Below are 20,387 nucleotides of genomic sequence, written 5' to 3' on the forward strand. Positions count from 1 at the left end.
GTGGGGTTTGGAGCTCCCCTGGAGGCAGAGCTAAGGTGGGGCTGGGTATCCCTGCCAAGCCCCCAGCAGCACTTCTCACAGGGCTGTGCTGCAATCAACTTTCTCCCTCCCTTTCTGCAGCCAGGCACTTGACATGTCTGTCCCGTCCACGGTGCCCAGCCTGGGTGGGGAGGCTCCACACCCCACCAGTGCTTTTGCTGTGGCTGCAGCTGCCTCCTCACCCGCCCTGGGGCAGAGGTCGTGGTCAGAGGGAGTAGTGCTGCGGTCAGGCACAGCTCTGCCTGAACAAGCTCAGGTGCCAGAGCCGGAGCAGCAGGGCTGGAGGCACACGTCAGCTGGGCCCTGCTGGAGGAGAACCAGCCCTTCAGGGAGGAGCTTGGTGGGGAGCTGGTCCCTGACAGCCAGGCTTGGCTCAGGGATACGAGTGCCAGCAGGCTGGGTGCCGGCAGCAGCGAGGCAAAGCCTGGCACCAACCACCCCGGGGTGGTCTTAGCTTCACATGGACTGCTCCAGGAGCTACCCCAGCAGCTGGCAGAGGCAGGTGCCCGCAGCTAGCTGCCACCCATGGTTCAAGTGAGGGATTATGTGGCATCCTTGGCAAAGGCCAGGAAGCAGGGGAGGGGCACTGGTGTTGGCCACTGCCACCAGGCTGCAGAGGAAGGTGAGACACGGCTTCAGGAGCTGTCTGGTCCAACTGCTGCTCAGCACAAGTTAGTGCAGATGAGGCAGCTCTAAGCTGCACAGCCAAGGGCTGGGTGTTTTCAAGGCTGGAGCCCTGCCTCTCCCTGTCACAAGTTTTTCCTATTACCTGGTGTGATTTTTCCCTTGCTGCTGGTTGCCCTTTGTTGCCTCTTGTCCTGTCCACCCAGTGCCCCTAGGAAGAACTGGGCTCCCTCTTCAGAGGCAGCTCAATTCCCAGCTGAGTAAATCCCATTCCCTCAGCCTCTTCTCATCCCCCATGGGCTCCAACCATTCTGCCAACCTTTGCCAGCCTGCTTGGCAGATGTGCTCCCTCCTCAATGTGCAGGCCAATTCAGAGAATCATGGAAACCTTTTGATTGGAAAAGACCTTTCAGATCATGCAGTCCAACCATTCCCTCTCTACCAAGGCTGCTGCTAAACCATAGCCCTCAGCACCACATCTCTGAAACACCTCCAGGATGGGGATTCAACCACCCCTCTGGGGATCCTGTTCCAGTCTTTCAGGACCCATTCAGTGAAGAAGTTTCTCCTAATCTCCAACCTAAACCTCTCCTGGTGCAACTTGAGGCCATTTCTTCTCATCCTACTGCTTGTTACTAGGGAGAAGAGACCAACCTCCACCTGGCTCCAGCCTCCTTCCAGGGAGTTGTAGCAAGCAAGAAGCTCTCCCCTCAGCCTCCTTTCCTACAGTCTAAAGATGTCCAGTTCCCTGTTCCTCTTGCAACAGCCAGCCCACCCTGGGGCTCACAGGAACCACCTCAAATCCATCAAGCAAGCAAAGACCTGAAGCCAGGCAGTGAATACCCAGTGCCAAATGCCTGTGTTTATTCAGAGAACATGTGGAGCCCAGGCCAGTTGCTTTGTGTCCCACTGGAGTGTTAGCTCCCAGCAGGCAACTGCCTCCAGACCCACTCTTGTTACCAAACCAGGTGAAGTTTGGGTCCTGCTCCCTACCACCAGTGCTCTGTCACCCAGTGACACTCCTGTATCGCTCACAACCGTGAGACTGCTCCCTCCCCACGGGGACGTCGCCCTGGTGTGCACTCAGCAGCCCCAAAGTACTCCCTGAGATGTGAAGGGCCATTACAGACCCCAGCAATGATGCATGGCTGAGCAGAGCAGCACTTCCACCAGACTTTGGCTGAAGGAAACTGCACAGCCAGCCTGGTTTTGCATTCAAGGGGGCCCAGGAAACACCAAAGTGCAGGTAGCTTAGGTGCATCTGAGACTGCTCTCTCACACCCCTTAACGGGCTGTGCCCATCACACCTCCAGTCCTAGCTCCACTGTGTGTTAACAGGCAGCAAACTTCTGCTGGATGAGTTTGTACCTGAGCAGCTCCTGTTCAGAAACTGATGGCTGCAACCTTGCAGCAGCCTGCAGGAAGTCTTCCATGGTCAGGATCAGAGCAGAGCTCTCAGTATCCAGCCCTGCACAAGAGAGAACAGAGGTAAAGGCTGTGAGCAAAGCACACAGGCAGCTGGCAAGATCCAGCAGCTCTTATCAAACAGGTATACCCTTAACAAAACAGGTGCTGGAGCACCTCCCCTATGGGGAAAGGCTGCATGAGTTTGGGCTGTTCAAGCCTGCAGAAAAGAAGGCTCCAAGGAGACTTCCAGTACCTGAAGGGGGTCTACCAGAAAACGGGGGAGGGGCTTTTGACAAGGGCTTGTAGTGGTAGGACAAGGGGGAATGGCTTTGAGCTGGAAGAGGGGAGATTTAGACTGGAGATTAGGAAGAAATCCTTTCCAGTGAGGGTGGTGAGACACTGGAACAGGTTGCCTAGGGAGGCTGTGGATGGCCCCTCCCTGGAAGTGTTCAAGGCCAGGCTAGACAGGGCCTTGAGCAACCTGGGCTAGTGGATGGTGTCCTTGCCCATGGCAGGGGGGTGGAACTAGATGATCTTTAAAGTCCCTTCCAGCCCACACCATTCTGTGATCCTGTTGGAGACTGAAAGGCAAACCTGTGTCTGCCTCCTTTCCCCTGAGGCCAAGCAGTGAGGTGAAGGTGATCACATCTGCAGATAGTACCTGCCTGCCAGTAATCCAGAGACTAGTGTTTGGACCTGGAGGCACTGAGGCTCTCCTCACACAGCTCAGTTACTGGCAGAGGTAACTCCTCTCTCCCCCTCTGCTGAGCCACCCCAACATGTGGGGCAGGAAGGGCCCAGGCTCCTACCTTCCTCGATCCACTCCACCTTGCGTTTGACAGCGCTCATCATGGCATCGGAGCAGAGGGCATAGATGTCTGCTCCTGTCAGCTGAGCTGGGCACTTCTCTAGGATGGCAGTGAGGTTCACAGAAGGATCCAGTTTAAACCTGCCAAGACAGAAAGCTGCAGCTGTAAAAGCCACAGAAACACCAGACCAGGAGAGAGACTGCAGCATGACCAGGCAGGAGGAATCAGAAGCCTCATCTTTAGCTGCTGCTTTATTGTGCTCTGCATGCTCAAAAAATCAACCAAAAAACCCAACCAAACCCAAACCAAATCAAAGGTTTTGGTTGGTTTGGGTTTGGTTTGTTGTTTCTTTCCAAGGCAGTCACTTCTCTTTGAAACATCCCCACAGCAAGGTCCTCTCTCCTGCTAAGCTGGATCAAAAGCAACTTCAAGTTCTCACTTGGAGAAATTAAGTGTTCCACATGCCTGGGAACAGCCTACAGCCAGGACTGGAAAGGAGCATGTTTAATTACAGACAATACCAAACCACTCTGACCCCAAACCACCTCAAGAGCCATGCTGCAGACAGGGAGCCTCCTGCAGCACACACAGTACTGACCAGTGTGGTGAAAAGATGCTGGCAGCCAGCCCACACCCAACCTAGCTTATCCCCAGTGGCAGCAGTGGTCCCAGCTAGCCATGACAGAGCCCCTGCAGGAGCAGATTCACAGCTGCTCACCCAGCTGTGCTGGCTGGTACCCCTGCATCTGAACTGCAGGCCTTGCTTTTCATTCCCCAGAGGTGGTCTGAGGAGCTCAGAGCAACTAGGGAAGCAACCAAACCCTGCTGCTCAGTGATCCCACATGACCAGCACTGGGGAAGACACAGAGAACAGGCTCAGTACAGCATCACAGGAGGAGAGGCAGCAAGACAAACAAAAATGGAGCTGCAAACAGCCAGAGGTGTGCCTGAAAAGCTTTTGCAGGAAGCAAAGCAGGAGCTCCCTGGTGTGTTGCTGCACTGCCCTCTCATCATGTTTGTCAGGCTCTGGCTGAGGCACAGCGTCTGGAGAACTCTCCCAACCACCAGGACAAGCCAGCTGAACTGCTCCCAGCTGCTAAGAAAATCATCCCCAGCTCTGCTTCAAAGTTGTCCCATCCTCTTCCCCTACAGCCTGCTGGCTGTAGGTCAGTGAGCCAAGCAGCTCCAGGGAGGCTATGAGCCACTAGAGGGTCATGGAAGGCTGCTGTGAGGGTCACTCACTTCCTGGTGACGGCGCTCAGCACCTGCAGCTGCGACTCACGATCTTCGTTCATGCCCACGTAGACCAGCTTGTCAAACCTGCCAGCAGAGAGAGAAGGCAGCTCAGCACAGCCCAGGACAAACCTGGCACTGCTTCTCCCCCCTGGGCACCACACCATGCAGGGTGGCCCTGTGGGGAAGCTCCTCTCTGCTGCTGTGGTGCTTTTAGGCTATGCCTGCGGAATTTCTTCACCGATCTCGAAGAGCAGAGCAGTAAAATGCAAAGGAAGCTCTGCTGGCTGTGCTAAGGGAAATAAAGGTAATGCTAAACCAGCCCACTGGAGAGAGAGCTACCAAAACAACCTCTCTTCCCTCCTCACTTCTTCACTCTGGGAGAGATACAAACTTGCTTCTGCTTGACCTTGGCTGCGTTGTTTTGGCTAAGTCTAACTCCTCTGCTCCTTTCTCTTCTCCCTTTTGTCCAGGTGGGGAAGAAGGAGGGAGGAAGGGAGAGGCTAGTAGCTTCCCCTGGTCTCTGACCAGGGGGGTCCTTGTGCTGTTTATCAATTGCAAATACCTGTAAATATTGTCACTGCTGTGTGTTTTGTACATGTTCATTGCATGCCAGTGGAGGTTGTAGCTCTGCTTGTAAATACAGCTCCATTTGCTTCCAGCTGAGCTGCTCTGGCAAAGTCAATGCTGGGGGGGGGGGGATTTTTCAACCCACCACAGCTGCCAAGCTCATGGGTGACACAAAGCATGGCAAGGGGAAGCAGGCAGTGTGCTGGAAAGCAGAGCTGCTCTTCAGAGGGACCAGGGAGGGCCGACAGCAGCCACATGGAATCCAGCAACAGCAGACACAAAGTCCTGCTTGAGGGTGGGCAAGCTGCAGGCATGAGGCCAGGCTGGCAGGCAGCTCTGCAGAACAGGCCCTGGAGAACCACTTCCTCCCCACAGTTTGATGCTGAGGTAGTTTAGGCTGGGTGCCTCCAGAAAAGAAGCCACAGAGTTGAGAGCTCCAGTGACCAGTGTCCAGCCCAGAGGGGGGACACAGGAAATGGTCTGGTTGTACCCATTAATCCTGCACCCTTGTGAATCTGGCTGCAAAGTTACTGTCTTCCTCTTTCTGCCCTCCCTGCTCCTGGGGGAGAGAGACTCTCTCTCATCTGGTAACCATGGGGGAGTACCAGAGGCCTCTTTGCCCTGAGCCACTTCTGTTCTTCCCTGCACAACCTTGGCCTGTTTAGGCCTAATGCCAGGGTGAAAAAGAGGGAGCAGTTGAGACCTGAGCCCTGGGGTTTTGGGTGAACCCCAGGTGGGGAGAAGGGAAGTGTTGGGATTTTTGAGTGTTAAGTTTAGCCTTGGGCTTTCTTTGGACTTCACATGCTTTGCTATGCTCACCACCCTGCTTTGCAGTTTGTGTTGTACAGGAATTGCTTTTCCATTTAAGCTTTCCATGACTATCCAATCCATTTGTGTGAGGGTTATTCTTTGGCCCCTTTTGGACCCACAGAGCAATCTGTCCCAATCTAAACTAGGAGAGGTGCCACAGCAGGTCCCTTAGCAGCCTACTGTACTGCTAGGGCAATCCCCAGCCTGGTGAGGGGGTAACAAGCAGTGGTATTTTGTGTGGCTGCTACAGCCAGAGGCCCTGGCCTCCTCTTGGCATCCCATCTCCCCCATAAACCAAGGCCTTTAGGAACAGTCTCTGTGGAGGGGCCGTGGTGGGGAACACAGCACAGCTCATCACTGCCTGAGGAGCTCCAGGGAACTACCCTGGACTGAGACAGAGTAGGCTGTGACATACCTGCCCGGCCGGAGCAGCGCTGGGTCCAGAAGGTCAGGCCTGTTTGTAGCTCCAATAACAAACACATCTGTGGTGGAATGAAGGCCATCCAGCTCAGCCAGCAGCTGTGAGACAACTCTGCAGAGAGCAAGGCAGAACACTCACAACACAGCCTTGGCACCTTGACTACCCTCAGCCACCAAGTGAGGAAGGGAGTAAGAGGAGCAAGTGTGGCCACTGGCAGGCCACTGAGTCACAGAGACATTCAGGTTGGGACAGACCCTGAGGATCACCAATGGTAAGGGTTGGAAGGAACCTCTGAAGACCATCTAGTCCAACCCCCCTGCCAGGGGAGGGGCACTCAGAGTACCTCACACAGGAACGTGTCCAGGTGGGTTTGGAATGCCTCCAAAGACAGAGACCACAACTCTGGGCAGCCTGGTCCAGGGCTCTGCCACCCTTAAAGGGAAGAATTTTGTTCCTTATGTTTACATGGAACCTCCTGTGTCCCAGTTTGTGTCCACTGCCCCTTGTCCTGTCACTGCACACCCCTGAGAAGAGTCTGGCTCCATCCTCCTGACACTCACCCTCTGTCTACTGATCAGCATGAACAATGTCCCTCTCTTCTCCAGGCTAAGCAGCCCAGCTCTCTCAGCCTCTGCTTGTAAGGCAGATGTTCCAGTCCCCTCTGCAGCCTTGTGGCTCTCTGCTGGACTCTCTTGAGTAGCTCTGTCTCTCTTGAACTGGATACAAAACTGTGGCCTCCCCAGGGCAGAACTGAGGGGAAGCAGAACCTCCCTTGACCTGCTGGCCACACTCTTCTGAATGCACTTCAGTTTGCATTCTCTTCCCTGAAGAGCTCCAACGCAGCCATTCAGATTCCCCTGTTGGGCTCACTGTTAAAGGAGTGCAAACCCCTGGTAGCAAGACAGTCCCTGGGGCCTGTGCTTGGCTCTGAACCCTTCCAGGATGGCCACAGATGCTGATACTTGCTACCAGACCTTGGCAACACAGACCAAACACAGCTATGGCTATGGCAGATGTGGCTATGGCTCAGGCTCCCACTCAGATGTGACTCTCCCTGCTATGTGGTACTGCCCAGCAAGCTCAGCTGCGAGGCTGCCCTGTCAGTCCATGCCAGGGACACCCTGGCAGGCCAGCAGTGGCACTGCCAAACAGTCTTCATGGTGTGTAGCTACACACATTGTAGCCACAGCTCTGCAGCCACACAGCTCAAGCTGGTCTAGCTTGGAATGGAGACCATCTCCACCAGCTGCTGTGATCATGTGCAGTGACCAATGGGCAGCACACCCAGCCCCTTCCAGAGCTGCTGGTGGTTTGTGTGTGTGTGATGGACACCAGGGGCACATGGTATCACTGCAAAACTTTGCAGAACCCCTCCATGGATGGAGAGGAAGATTTGAAGGGACTCAACAGAAGAGGCATGGGGGAAATAACCTTCCTCCTGGGAACCTCAGAACTGGTCTGGTTGGAGAAGACTCCATAAGATCATGGAGTTCAACAGCCAGCCTAAAAGCACCATGGCCATCCAACCATGTCCCAGAGTGCCATGTCAGCTTCAACCTGCACACACTTTGTCTCTACCAGAGGCAGCTGAAAGGTTTCCCCCCACAGGGAAGGCAGCTAATAGGAGGAGAGCACGGCTGGGGTGTGAAGGATGACGTTGGAGAGGCCAAAGGGAACAGCTGGCAGCCACAGAAGCAGCTGGGGGAGACTCTGTCTTAACCAAATGTTTGCTCAACAAGCTTGGGCAATCGGGAACCTGCAGCAGGGTAAAGAGCAGTACTAATGTCCAAGGAGAGGAGGCAAGCTGTGGAGAGGGGCTGAAGGCAGCAGGAAGCAGAAAATGCAGAGAGCTGGGGTGGACTCTGCCTCACAAGACAATGCTGCCTGTGCACACCCCCACCCAAGGCAGCTGCACTGCTCTGCCAAGGATGCATGAGGCCCACTCACCTGTCCATGACACCCCCTGAATCTCCACTCCATCCACGACTTGGGGCCAGGGAATCCAGTTCATCAAAGAATATAATGCAGGGAGCAGCTGCCCTGGCTCTAGCAAATACTGGGAGGAGACAGCACAAAAGGTGAGGAGGAAGAGGCTGCCCAGGGTGGTGGTAGAAACCTCATCCCTGGGGGTTTTTAAGGCCTGGCTGGATGTGGCTGTGAGCAACCTGCTGTAGTGTGAGGTGTCCCTGCCCATGGCAGGGGGCTTGGAACTGGATGAGGTCCCTTCTGACCCTGACAATTCTATGAGTCCATGATAAGACTTGGAGGAGCAGTTGACAGCAACAGGACCTGCAATATCCCCAGCAGGGAAGAGCTGGGGATGGAAACCAACTGCCCACTGCCTCACCAACAGCTCCTGCACTCAGCACACTGGTCCCCGAAACTCAAGCATGTCTCTGTTTAGGCCTAATGCCAGGGTGAAAAAGAGGGAGCAGTTCAGGCCTGAAACCAGCCTAGCAGTGCTGGGGGGGCAAGAAAGAGCCCTGGGGTGTGCTGGGGACACAGGAATCAGTCTATGTCTGGGGACGCAGGAATCAGTCTGTGTCTGGGGACACAGGAATCAGTCTGTGTCTGGGGACACAGGAAACAGTCTATGTCTGGGGACACAGGAATCAGTCTGTGTCTGGGGACACAGGAAACAGTCTATGTCTGGGGACACAGGAATCAGTCTATGTCTGAGGACACAGGAATCAGTCTATGTCTGGGGACACAGGAAACAGTCTATGTCTGGGGACACAGGAATCAGTCTGTGTCTGGGGACACAGGAATCAGTCTATGTCTGGGGACACAGGAATCAGTCTGTGTCTGGGGACACAGGAAACAGTCTATGTCTGGGGACACAGGAATCAGTCTATGTCTGGGGACACAGGAATCAGTCTGTGTCTGGGGACACAGGAATCAGTCTATGTCTGGGGACACAGGAAACAGTCTATGTCTGGGGACACAGGAATCAGTCTGTGTCTGGGGACACAGGAATCAGTCTATGTCTACCCATTAATCCTGCACCCTTATAAACCTGCCTGCAAAGTTATTGCCTTTCTCTTCCTGCCCTCTCTGGGGGAATTGCAGCCCCCCAGAAGAGCAAGGCCCCAGGCTCCCAGCCCAGGCAGAGGGGCTGAGGGGGCAGCTGCTCACCGTTCCGCACGTTCTCCTCGCTCTGCCCCACGTACATGTTGATCAGCTCTGGCCCTTTCACGCTGCGGGGCAGGCAGAAGGGGAAGCCAGTTAACAGCATGCCCCCCACCTGCTGCCAGGAGAAAGCCAGTCAGCCCCACTGCTTGCCCCTCCACAGCTCCTCACCTAAGGAAGGTCATGGTGCAGGTGGTCGCCACAGCTTTTGCCAGCAAGGTCTTGCCTGTTCCCGGAGGGCCGTAGAGCAGCAGGCCGGAGCGGCACAGACCCAGGGACAGCAGCTCTGGGTGCTCCAAGGGCAACTGGATCGTGTCAAGGATTTCTTTCTTCACCTCCTGAAGCCCACCAACATCCTGCCAGGACACAGAGGGGATCTGCCAAGAGAGGGAGAGTCCCTGTCAGCACTTCTTTTCTCAGTGGTGCCTGGTGAGAGGACAAGGGAGGGGCTGTCCTGCTGGGAGGCAGCTCCACTGAGAAAGACAGCCAATGGTATCCTGGGGGGCATCAAGAAAAGTGTGTCCAGCAGGTCTGGAGAGGTTCTTCTTCCCCTCTACTCTGCTCTGGTGTAGACCACACCAGAAAATAAAAATGAGAAAGAAAAAGGGAGAGAAAAGAGAGAAAACTAGGAGAAAAGTGAAGAAAGAGAGGGAGGTAAGAGAAGAGAGGGAGGTAAGAGAAGAGAGGGAGGTAAGAGAAGAGAGGGAGGTGAGAGAAGAGAGGGAGGTTAGAGAAGAGAGGGAGGTAAGAGAAGAGAGGGAGGTAGGAGAAGAGAGGGAGGTAGGAGAAGAGAGAGAGGCAAAAGAAGAGAGAAAGAGGAAAAAAGAAAAAGGCAAAAGAGAGTAATAAAAATAATTTAAAAGAGAAAGACAAAAATTTGTGAAGAGAAAGAAAAAGAGGAAAGAAAACCAAAAAGGAAACAGGACAAAGACCTTGTGTTCAGGGCACCTTGTCCCCCAGGGAGGTGACAACATACAGGAGCTTCACACCACAGCAACAAAACTTGGGCTGCTAAGACCTCTGTCCTGTGCAGGAGGATGTGAGAGACAGAAAGCCTGCAGGACACTGCAGCTGTGCAAGCACAAAGTTCCTGGATGCTTAGGACAAAGAGACAGAGCTTGGCTCAGCTGCCAACATGCAAGGAACCAAGCCATGTCCCTTCTTTTCCCTCATGCTGAGCCAGTGAGCCCCTGAGGATGCTGCTGCTCTGCTCACAGCTTCAGAAACAGCAGGAATGCTCCAGCCTGCATGACAGATGCTCCTGAGAGTCAGAGCAGCATTCCTGGGAACCTGCAGAGAAGGCAGAGCCCCAGAATGCTTCCCCTCAGCTGCCAGCACAGACAGAGAGGTTAAAAATAAACCCAGAGCAGAATTCTTGTCCCCTCAGCCACTTTGGCTCTCCCTCCTTTGCTACTTGAGATGATGTTTGTTATCTCATGCTGTTTCTGCAGCTGTCCAGCAAGTCCAGGCTAAAATGTCCAAGGCCTTCCTCCTTCAGTGTCAATGAATGGAAGAGCTGTCCTCTTCCCCTGCACTCTGGCTAGCTAAAGCTCTGCAGACATCAGTGTGGGAGCTCTCTCAGCCTCTCCACATCAGAGATGCTCCAGTTCCTTATCATCTTTGTGGCCCTCTGTTGGGCTCTCCAATAGTTCACTGTCTCTCCTGGACTGGGAAGCCCAGAACTGGACACACTCCAGCTGTGGCCTCCACAGGGCAGAGTGGGAGGAGAATCTCCCCTCAGCCTGCTGGCCACACTCTTCTTAATGAACACCAGGACACCATTAACCTTCCTGGCCATGAAGGCACATTGCTGGCTCATGGTGAACTTGTAGTCCATCAACACTCCCAGGTTCTTCTCCACAGAGCAGCTTTCCCTCACCTGCACTGGGTTATTCCTCCCCAGGTGCAGGACTCTAACACTTGCCCTTGTTGAACTTGTTAACCAGATGATAATGCAAGCAGGGAACTGGAAGTTCAGCATGCTGAAAGTATTGAGGTCTGCTAAAGGACTTTCTGAACCACAGCCAATTACTGAGAAATTGATAAAGGATTGTAAAGTCCAAACCAAATGAGCTCCTGTTCACACAGCTCACTGCTGAGCAGGCTCTGGGGCCAGTAGTTGCCTCCTAGTGACCTTGGCAAACACAGCTCAAAGCAGAGCTCATTTCAGTCTCTAGTAAATTTCTGAATGAATGAAGTGCCAGAGTAGCTCCTGGATGATGACACAGGCAAAGTGTCATCCTGCTAGGGCAGAACTGCAAGTGAGTGGCTTGAGGAAAGCTTCACCACCAGCATTTCCTGCCCTCTGCTGAGCTCAGTCATTCATACTGGAGGGTGTGGAGAAGAGGCTCTGATTTCATTGCTTACTCCTAACACCATGTCACCCAACAAAAACAACCCCTCCAACTGCTCCCTGGATGCCCAGCTGCCAGAGGCACATCAAACTGCTGACTGCTGAAAGCTGACTCCAAGAAGCTGACTGCTGGCTGTCTCTGGCAGCCCACATCCCTTTCCCTGAAGAACCCCCAGCTCTTCAAACTGCCCAGCCATCAGGAAAGCCTGTGCCAGCTTGAGCAGCGTCCAAGGCCAAGTGATAAAGTCTAAGGTTTCTCACACATGGAAGGAAACTCCCTCACCAGCTTGTGCCCCATCCAGGCAGCTGGAGAGACCTCAGCAAGTCAAAAGGCTGAGCCACGTGGCTGGCACCCCTGTGGCACCAGCCAACTGAGCCATGCCCAGCTAAAGGGGTAAGCTGAAAGCCAAGAGGGGGAGAAGTGCTAGTGGGGGAGAATCCATTGTGGGACTGCCTCCCACCCAAGGCTGAGGGAGCACTTGGAAAGGCACAGCAGGAAGTGACCTCCAGAGCACAGCCCCATCTGGTGAGGTCCATGAGAGGTATCTTGAGCCACACAGCTCTGGAGAAGTGACCCCACTTCCCCTGCCCCCAGCATCCTACCTTTGGGGCTCCCACTGCTTGTGAATGGGCATCGTGCAGCTGGTCCAAGGCAGCACTAAAATCCTCCTCAAGCACTGGGAAGCCAGCAGTGCAAAAATCTCTCTCCACTTCCTCGCTCAGTCCACCTGGAAAACTGGTGAGGGAAGAGAAGGGAAGGACTCAGGCTATGCCCCACTCCTGGCATGATGAGGCTGGCTGCAGCCCCTGCCCTCCCCCACCTCCTGCCCTGTTTGCCTGCACTACCTCAAGGCTTGGATGCGGGCACAAGCAGCCTGGCTGCTGTGGGACAACAAGGCACAGAAATCTCCCAGCACAAAGCCCTGTGAATGCAGAAACAAACAGCATCAGTTCACTGCCTGGCCAGAGCTCCAGCCAGGCCATAAAAGGTGTGTGGGGAAAAACTCCTCACAGAGCTCTTAGCTCTGAGTTCTGTCCCCTGGGCAAAGGCTGAGGGAGCTAAGGTTGTTTAGTCTGGAGAGAAGGAAGCTGAGGGGAGAACTCATTGCCCTCTACAACTCCCTGAAAGGAGGCTGGAGTGAGGTGGGGGTTGGTCTCTTCTCCCTAGAATCAGGTGACAGAACAAGGGGGAATGGCACAACAGTGTGCCAGGGAAGGTTTAGGTTGGAGACTAGGAAAAAATTCTTTCCTGCAAGAGTGGTCAGGCACTGGAACAGGCTGCCCTGGGAGGTGGTGGAGTAGTAACACCCTGAAGGTGCTCAAGAAACATGTGGCCATGGCACTTGGGGACATGGCTTAATAGCCATGGTGGTGTTGGGTTGACAGTTGGATTTGATGATCTTAGAGGTCTTTTCCAACCAAAACAATTCTATGATTCTAGCACATCAGCCACCACCTCTGCCAAAGGTGTGCAGTCCTCAGGGACTAGAAATCTGCAGTTAAAGCTGATGGATGTCTGAACACCAGGGTTAACCACAGAAAAGGCTGCTTGGGCTGTGGGAAAGCCACCTCACTGCAAGGGCAGGCAGGGAAGGTGGGCCCCAGGCAGCCCAGCCAGCCCACCTCCACGTGCTGCTGTGGTTTTACTCACCGCAGTCCTGCGGGCCAGCTTGGAGAGGCTCACTTCTTTGCCCAGAGGCAGACTGACAGTCAGCATGCCCAGCATTGACCTCCTCTGCTCTTCTGAAGGGGCTTCGATTTTCACCTCATGAAGAAAAGCAGTCTGCAGATCTGCAGGAACATCCTGGGGTGTGCAGGTTGTGCCAATCACCAGGACAGGGTGGCTGCCAATAAGAGAGAGACAGTGCACGGCCCCAGCTCTAAGTTTCCCTCTTACACAGCCACCACCCACACCAAGTCACTCCTCAGTGCTCAGTCTTGGAAAAACATGCACAAATGGACCAAGGTGTCTTGCAGTCACTCTCCTCTTGCTTGCCCTTGAATTGTTTTGTGGGCTCTGTCTCCAAGTCAAGGCCCATTAAACCACAGCACAGGAGGTTCTGCCTCAACATGAGGAGGAACTTCTTCACTGTGAGGCTCACAGAGCCCTGGAGCAGGCTGCCCAGAGAGGTTGTGGAATCTCCTCCTCTGGAGACTTTCAAGCCCCATCTGGATGTGTTCCTGTGTGACCTGTGCTAGATTCTGTGGTCCTGCTCTGGCAAGGGGGTTGGAACCCCTAATCCCTTCCAACCCCTAACATCCTGTGATCCTGTGACATCTTATTTCTTTGATGGCTCCCCCTCTGTGCCCTGGTACTTGTCAGTGGCCTCAAGATTTTCCCAGAGTGCAGCTCTCTTCTGAGATCCCCAAGACCCTTGGCATACTTAACAACTCAGAAACCAGCTTCAGACAACAAAGCTTCCTGATTCCATCTGACACTAATATGGACAGACAAGGATCCTCTCAAGTAAACAAAGCAAGCCTGGGAGAGACTCACAGAATCACAGGATGGTAGAGGTTGGAAGGGGCCTCTGGAGATCATCAAGTCCAACCCCCCTGCTAGAGCAGGACCATAGAATCCAGCACAGGTCACACAGGAACACATCCAGATGGGTCTTGAAAGTCTCCAGAGAAGGAGACTCCACAACCTCTCTGGGCAGCTGTTCCAGTGCTCTGTGACTCCACAGTGCAGAAGTTCCTCCTCATGTCGAGGTGAAACCTCCTGTGCTGTAGTTTATATCCATTGCCCCTTGTCCTATCCCAGGGTGCAAGTGGGCAGAGCCTGTCCCCTCCCTCTTGAGCCCCAGCCCTCAGATATTTATAAACATTGATTAGATCCCCTCTCAGTCTTCTCCTCTCCAGACTAAGCAGCCCCAGGGCTCTCAGCCTCTCCTCACAGGGCAGTGCTCCAGTCCCTTCATCATCCTTGTAGCCCTCTCTTGGACTCTCTGGACTAGATCCCTGTCCCTCCTGACCTGGGAAGCCCAGAACTGGACACAAGATTCCAGTGGATTAAAAACCAAACAGGGCACCTGGCTGTGGCAGCACCTGCTGCCCCAGAAGCAATCAGATGTCCAGAGCAAAGGTGCAGTGCCCGTACCTGAGCGCCGGGTCCCTGTCCAGCAGCAGCTGCCTGAGCGTGGCGATAACCCTGGCGTCCTCTCCCAGCCGGCCCCGGTCTCTGCCAAGCACCTCGATGTCCTTCAGCAGGAGCACACAGGGACGGTACTGCTGGGCCTGGCTGAAGGCCATCTGCACTCTCTCCTCTGTGGCTCCACTGGTGTCACTGCACAAACTAACGCAATCGACCTGGGAGGGACAGACCACAGCACACAGGCCCTGCAGGGCCGGCAAGGAGGGCACCCGGGAGACTCAGCTCCACGTGTGGGCATGGCATCATGGAAACCATCCCAGAATCAACCAGGTGGGAAAAGACCTCAGAGACCATCAAGTCCAACCCAGTACCTAATACCCAACACCTCATGACAACCAAACACAAGCCCTGTGAGGAGAGGCTGAGGGAGCTGGGGCTGCTTAGCCCAGAGAAGAGGAGGCTCAGGGGAGACCTTCTTGCTGTCTACAACTCCCTGAAGGGAGGTTGTAGCCAGGTGAGGTTGGTCTCTTCTCCCAGGCACCCAGTTATAAGGGTAACAACCCTTTATGTACTGGAATGTGGTAATAAGGTTTCCCCTAAGCCTTCTCTTCTCAAGGGTGAGCAAACCCAGCTCTCTCATGATGATGAAGCTTTAGGCTGATCCAAACAATGTCTCTGAGGCTCTACCTACCAGCAGTCAGACCTGTGCCAGTGCAAGCTGCTAAGCTCAGTATGCTCAGACTCCTTTTGTCTGCATGGGAGCAGCCTCTGGGTAAGCCCAGCTGCAGCAGAGGTGTTGGCATGGCTTTTTCATAACCTTTTTTATGTTGCAAACCCACCCATCAGCTGGCCATAGGAGGAATTACCTTGAAGAGGTGGAGGTTGAGGGAGCTACACACAGCTCTGACAGCCATCAGTTTCCCACTGCCACTTGGTCCTGAGAGGAGAACGCTGCCAGCCCCACTCAGTGCACCTGCCCTGGAGCACAGAATGAGTTTTCCCAGTCAGGACAGCACTGCCAGGCCTGCTCAGTGCACCTGCCCTGGAGCACAGAATGAGTTTTCCCAGTCACCTGGGAGCAGGGTCCCAGCTCTCCCAGCACTCACTAGGAGCACTTGTAACTCACCGACTGTTCAGGTGGGGCCGAAGGGCATCACAGAGCTGCTTCACAACATCAGAAAGTCCAGCAGGAGACAAACTGCTCCAGAACTCATGGCTGTTATGGGCTGGGGCAGATGGGACAGGGCTGTTTGTTGACCCTACCTGTGAGGAAGGCAAAACACCATTTGAGAGGTACCAAGTGCAAAAGTGTGTCCTGAAATGCCATTTTGCAATGGCAGGAGACACAAGCCTCCACAGGCAACTTCAGCATCCACAGTGCACCCTCAGATCTTCTGCATAGCCTCCCTCCCTGCTCTCCACTGATACCTTACCATATAGAGAGATGTGTTCTGGGTGTCCACCAGGTAACCCTCAGACTGCTCGCCTTCCACCATGCCCAGAATCTTCCTCACTTTGAAGTAAAGCTCTGGCCACCTAAGGGAAGAAACAAGAAGTCTGAGCTGACCAGGCAAGGTCTTGAAAGGCAGGAACAACACAGCTGTCAACAAGAAGGCAGCTGAAAGGCAGAGCTAAGCAGGGACACTCTTGCCCTCTCCCAGGACTCACGTGGATCCTTTACAGCCCTCATTGTGCTGCCAGGCCAAACTGACCAACAGGACTGACAAGTTCCACTACTCAGCCCACACAAGTAGAGTTGGAACCAACCTTCTTTCAAGAGTTCAAGACATTCTCTTTTTGCCACCACTTCTTTTGCTATCAGTTCCACAGGCATTCAGCTGCAGCATATAAAAACTTACAGCAGAGTCATAGTGATCTGCAGAGATCTTCCAATTCCTGTCATTTTGTGAGCCCATGAGTCTGTGTTTCTAAGTCCAACCCAGTCAAAATCCTCTGCCAAAGCAGGATTACCCAGGGCAGGTCACACAGGAACACATCCAGATGGGTGTTGAAAGTCTCCAGAGAAGGAGACTCCACCACCTCTCTGGGCAGCCTGCTGCAGGGCTCTGTCACCCTCACAGTAAAGAAGTTTTCCTTCTATTCCTCATGCGGAGAGGAAACCTCCTGTGTTCCAGTTTGTATCCACAGCCCCTTGCTCCATCACAGGGCACCACTGAAAAGAGCCTGGCCCTTTCTTCTTGACACCCACCCTGCAGATACTTGTAAATATTACTAAGATCTCCTCTCAATCTTCTCTTCTCCAGTTTAAACACCCCCCTGCCTCTCACTCTTTCCTCACAAGGGAGGTGTTCCAGTCCCTTAAGTCCTCCAGCCACAGGTGGGTTTCCTTTTTGCCACCTACCTTAGGAATTTGTCTCCATTTGCTTCTAAAAACTCAGCATATCCAAAGGTTGGAACACACAGGATATCTCCCTCCTGGACAAGCCTACAAACAGAATAAGTAAGTAAACACCAGTGAAAAAGAGCAAATCCTTCTGCTTGTGTGCCCTCCCCAGCCCAGGTGTTTTTACAGGAAGGAATGCTGCTGTTCAGCTCATTCCTTATCCTGGATAAGGAACTGGCTGGATGCAGCCAAAGGGCAGTGGACAATGGCTCAATGTCCAGATGGAGATGGGTGACAACTGGTGTCCCTCAGGGGCCCATGCTGGGACCAGTGCTCTTCAGTGTCTTCATCAGTGATAGGAACAGCAAGACTGAGTGACCCTCAGCAAGTTTGCTGATGACACCAAGCTGAGTGGTGTGGTTGATGTGACTGGGGGACAGGATGGCATCCAGAGGGACCTGGACAGGTTGGAGGGGTGGGCTAACAACCACCTCATGAGGTTCAATAAGGCAAACTGCAAGGTCCTGCAGCACCTAGGTCAGGGCATTCCTCATTATCAACACATGCTGGGGGGTGATGATACTGAAAGCAGCCCTGCAGGAAAGGACTTGGGGGTGCTGGTGGACAAGAAACTGGACATCAGCAAACAGTGTGCATTTGCAGCTCAGAAGGCAAACTCCATCCTGGGCTGCAGCAAAAGAAGCATGGTCAGCAGATTGAGAGAGGTGGTTCTGTTCCTTAGCTCTGCTCTGGTGATACCTCACCTAGACTACTGTGTCATGTTCTGGGGGACCCCATACAAGAAGGACATGGGCCTGCTGGAACAGGTCCAGAGGAGGGCCACAAAGACAATCAGAGGGCTGAAGCACCTCTCCTACAAGGGCAGGTTGAGAGAGCTGGGGCTGTTCAGCCTGGAAAAAAGTGTTCAAAGGAGATCTTATTGCTGCATTTCAATATCTGAAGGGGATCTACAGGAAGGCTGGGGAGGGCCTGTTTAGAAGGGCTTGTAGCAGTAGAATAGAATAGAATAGAATAGAATAGAATAGAATAGAATAGAATAGAATAGAATAGAATAGACCAGGTTGGAAGAGACCTTCAAGATCATCCAGTCCAACCTATCATCCAACACCACCTAATCAACTAACCCATGGCACCAAGCACCCTGTCAAGTCTCCTGAACACCTCCAGTGACGGCGACTCCACCACCTCCCCAGGCAGCCCATTCCAGTGGGCAATCACTCTCTCTGTGTAAAACTTCCTCCTGACCTCCAGCCTGAACTTCCCCTGGCGCAGCCTGAGACTGTGTCCTCTTCTTCTGGTGCTGGCTGCCTGGGAGAAGAGACCAACCTCTGCCTGTTTACAACCCCCCTTCAGGTAGTTGTAGAGAGCAATAAGGTCACCCCTGAGTCTCCTCCTCTCCAGGCTAAGCAGCCCCAGCTCCCTCAGTCTCTCCTCATAGGGCTTGTGTTCCAAGCCCTATGTGTTCCAGTAGGATGAGGGGCAATAGTTTTAAGCTAGAGCAGGGTAGATTTAGGTTGGACATGATGAGGAAGTTCTTTACAAAGGCAGAACTGAAATACTGGAACAGGTTGCTCAGAGAGGTGGCGGAGACCTCACCACTGGAGACATGCAAGGTCAAACTTGATGGGGTCCTGATCAATCTGACCTAGCTGGGGATGTCCCTGCTCACTGCAGGGGGGCTGGACAAGATGCCCTTCGAAGATTCCTTCCAACCTAGTGCATTCTCTGAGTTCAGAAAACGGAGTGAATGCCCCCCAGGCAGGGGGCCTCTCCTCCCCGCACAGCTCACCGGGGTGTTTCAAAGTGCTTGTAGAGGATGCGGTCGTAGCCTCCCTGGACGCTGTAGGCCGGGGAGCAGACGATCTCGAGGTGCAGCTCCTTGGCAAAGGGGGGCACTGACAAGACAGACCGGCTGCCTTTCGCGTCCGCTGCACCGGTTCTTTCGTACCTCTGCAGAGGGCAAAAAGAGCATCCCGTGAGACCTCGCCGCCGCCAGCCGGCTCCTCGCTCCCGGACCCAGAGGTCCCCGCGTCCCACCCCCGGGGATGCCTGATCCCGGCTCACCCGCAGGCGGAGGTGCGCGGCGGCAGTGGGGTCGCAGCCCAGGTTGAAGGCCAGAGCGGGAGCCAACAGCGCGGTGCCGTCGGGGGGGCCGCGGCGGGCGGCCCGAGGGTACTCCCAAGGCGGCGGCCGGGCCAGCAGCGCCGCCAAGTGCTCCCGGGCGGACCCCTCGGCACCCACCCGCACCCACTCCCCTTGGAACAGCCCGAGCGCCAGAAGCCCGCGCCGGCTCACCCACACCTCCGCCCCGCCACCCGCCCCGCCGCCGGGGGCCGCCCGCAGACGCGGCCCGGCCGCCGCCGCGGTGCCCCCTCCGGGCCCGGCGGCGAAGCGGGACACCAGGGGTGCGGCGGCGGGGCGCCTGCAGGGGGCGCTGCTGGTAGCAGGCTCCCGCGGGGGCGGCGGCGGGGCGAGGGCGGTGCGCGTGCCGTTGCTCAGCAACCCCTGGAGCGCCGGCCGCGCCTCCAGCACCAGCGGGCCCGGCCCCGGGCCCGGGCCCGGAAGCGCCTCGCCCCGCCGCACCAGCACCGCCCCGCCCGCCGGCCTCCCTGGCCGCCCCGCCGCCCCTAGCAGCACCCAGGCCAGCGCCGGCGGGCGGCGAACCGGCCACACGGCCACCCGCCGGCCGGCCGCCAGCCCCAACCGCCGCAGCAGGCCCCCCCGCAGCCACAGCTCCGCGCCCCGCCGCCCATCCGACTCCAGCGCGACGGCGCTCAGCAGCACGGCCTGCGCCCCGCCGCGTCCCGCGGGCCGCACGGCCATCACCAGCCCGCCGCCGCCCTTCCCGCGCAGCGCCGCGCAAAGCGGCGGCGGAGCCAGCAGCAGCGCGGTGGCCGGTGCCAGCTCCGCCGGTGGGGCATCCAGAGGTCGCAGCACCGCCACCGCCATAGCGCCGCAGAGCCCAGCGGGAGCGGCTCCGCCCCCATAGAGCCGCGCGGCTAGGGAGCGCCCGCCCGGCCGACTGACTGTATGGCCAAGGCCATAGAGGAGTGCCGCCTCGGCGGGACGGGGACGGCAGAGCGCGCCCCCTAGCGGCTGCCTTTTCTCAGCCGCTCCCCTGCTCCTGCGCCCGGAGTTTCTTGCCGCCAGTGTACCGCAAGCCAGCCTCACGCAGTGAGAGGAGGCATCGATTTATTGCCCTTATTCAACACAAACAAGCGTGGAGTCCTGCACCTGGAGAGGAACGACACCATGCAACAGTACAGACAAGGATGGACAGCAGCTCCATCGAGAGTGAACCTGCTTGGCAGGGGGGCGGGACTTAATGATCTCCAGTGGTCCCTCGTGACCCCTACCACTCTGTGATTCTGTGAGAACCCCCACAGGATTCTTTAATTCTGCATCCAGACACCCTGGCGTGTCACCCTGCCGGTAGATAGGGGTCTGTTGTACTAAGGGCTTTAAAGGAGTGAGGCTTCTGGTTACCTCTGAGACTCCAGACAGCCTTCCCTGTTCCTGCGCTGCTAGCTGTG

At 55.4% G+C, this 20,387-nt stretch overlaps 1 protein-coding gene across 3 annotated transcripts; it reads right to left on the reverse strand.

Annotated features, from left to right (window-relative positions):
* Positions 1–1,484: 1,484 nt before the first annotated feature.
* On the reverse strand, positions 1,485–19,803 carry PEX6 (peroxisomal biogenesis factor 6). Of its 3 annotated transcripts, XM_068153596.1 has the most exons (17): positions 18,919–19,803; positions 18,644–18,804; positions 16,852–16,935; positions 15,923–16,025; positions 15,616–15,752; positions 15,356–15,467; positions 14,496–14,704; positions 13,047–13,239; positions 12,242–12,318; positions 11,999–12,131; positions 9,214–9,419; positions 9,049–9,110; positions 7,861–7,969; positions 5,908–6,024; positions 4,122–4,199; positions 2,880–3,019; positions 1,485–2,131 (listed from the first exon to the last, which is right to left on the reverse strand). In XM_068153596.1, the coding sequence occupies exons 1-17, from the start codon at positions 19,801–19,803 to the stop codon at positions 1,995–1,997; spliced, it is 2,943 nt and encodes a 980-aa protein (XP_068009697.1). In that variant the 3' UTR covers positions 1,485–1,994. The 3 variants fall into 3 exon arrangements, 2 of the variants coding, with proteins under 2 accessions (XP_068009697.1, XP_068009698.1); XM_068153597.1 differs by lacking the exons at positions 7,861–7,969; positions 9,049–9,110; XR_010989215.1 differs by lacking the exons at positions 1,485–2,131; positions 2,880–3,019; positions 4,122–4,199 and adding an exon at positions 6,474–6,782 and having other exon boundaries at positions 5,956–6,024.
* Between the last annotated feature and the right edge of the window lie 584 nt (positions 19,804–20,387).

Source organism: Melanerpes formicivorus, unplaced genomic scaffold (assembly GCF_026170545.1).
Source record: "Melanerpes formicivorus ecotype bairdi unplaced genomic scaffold, bMelFor1.0.p_v2 SCAF_26, whole genome shotgun sequence".
In the NCBI taxonomy this organism is placed as follows: domain Eukaryota; kingdom Metazoa; phylum Chordata; class Aves; order Piciformes; family Picidae; genus Melanerpes; species Melanerpes formicivorus.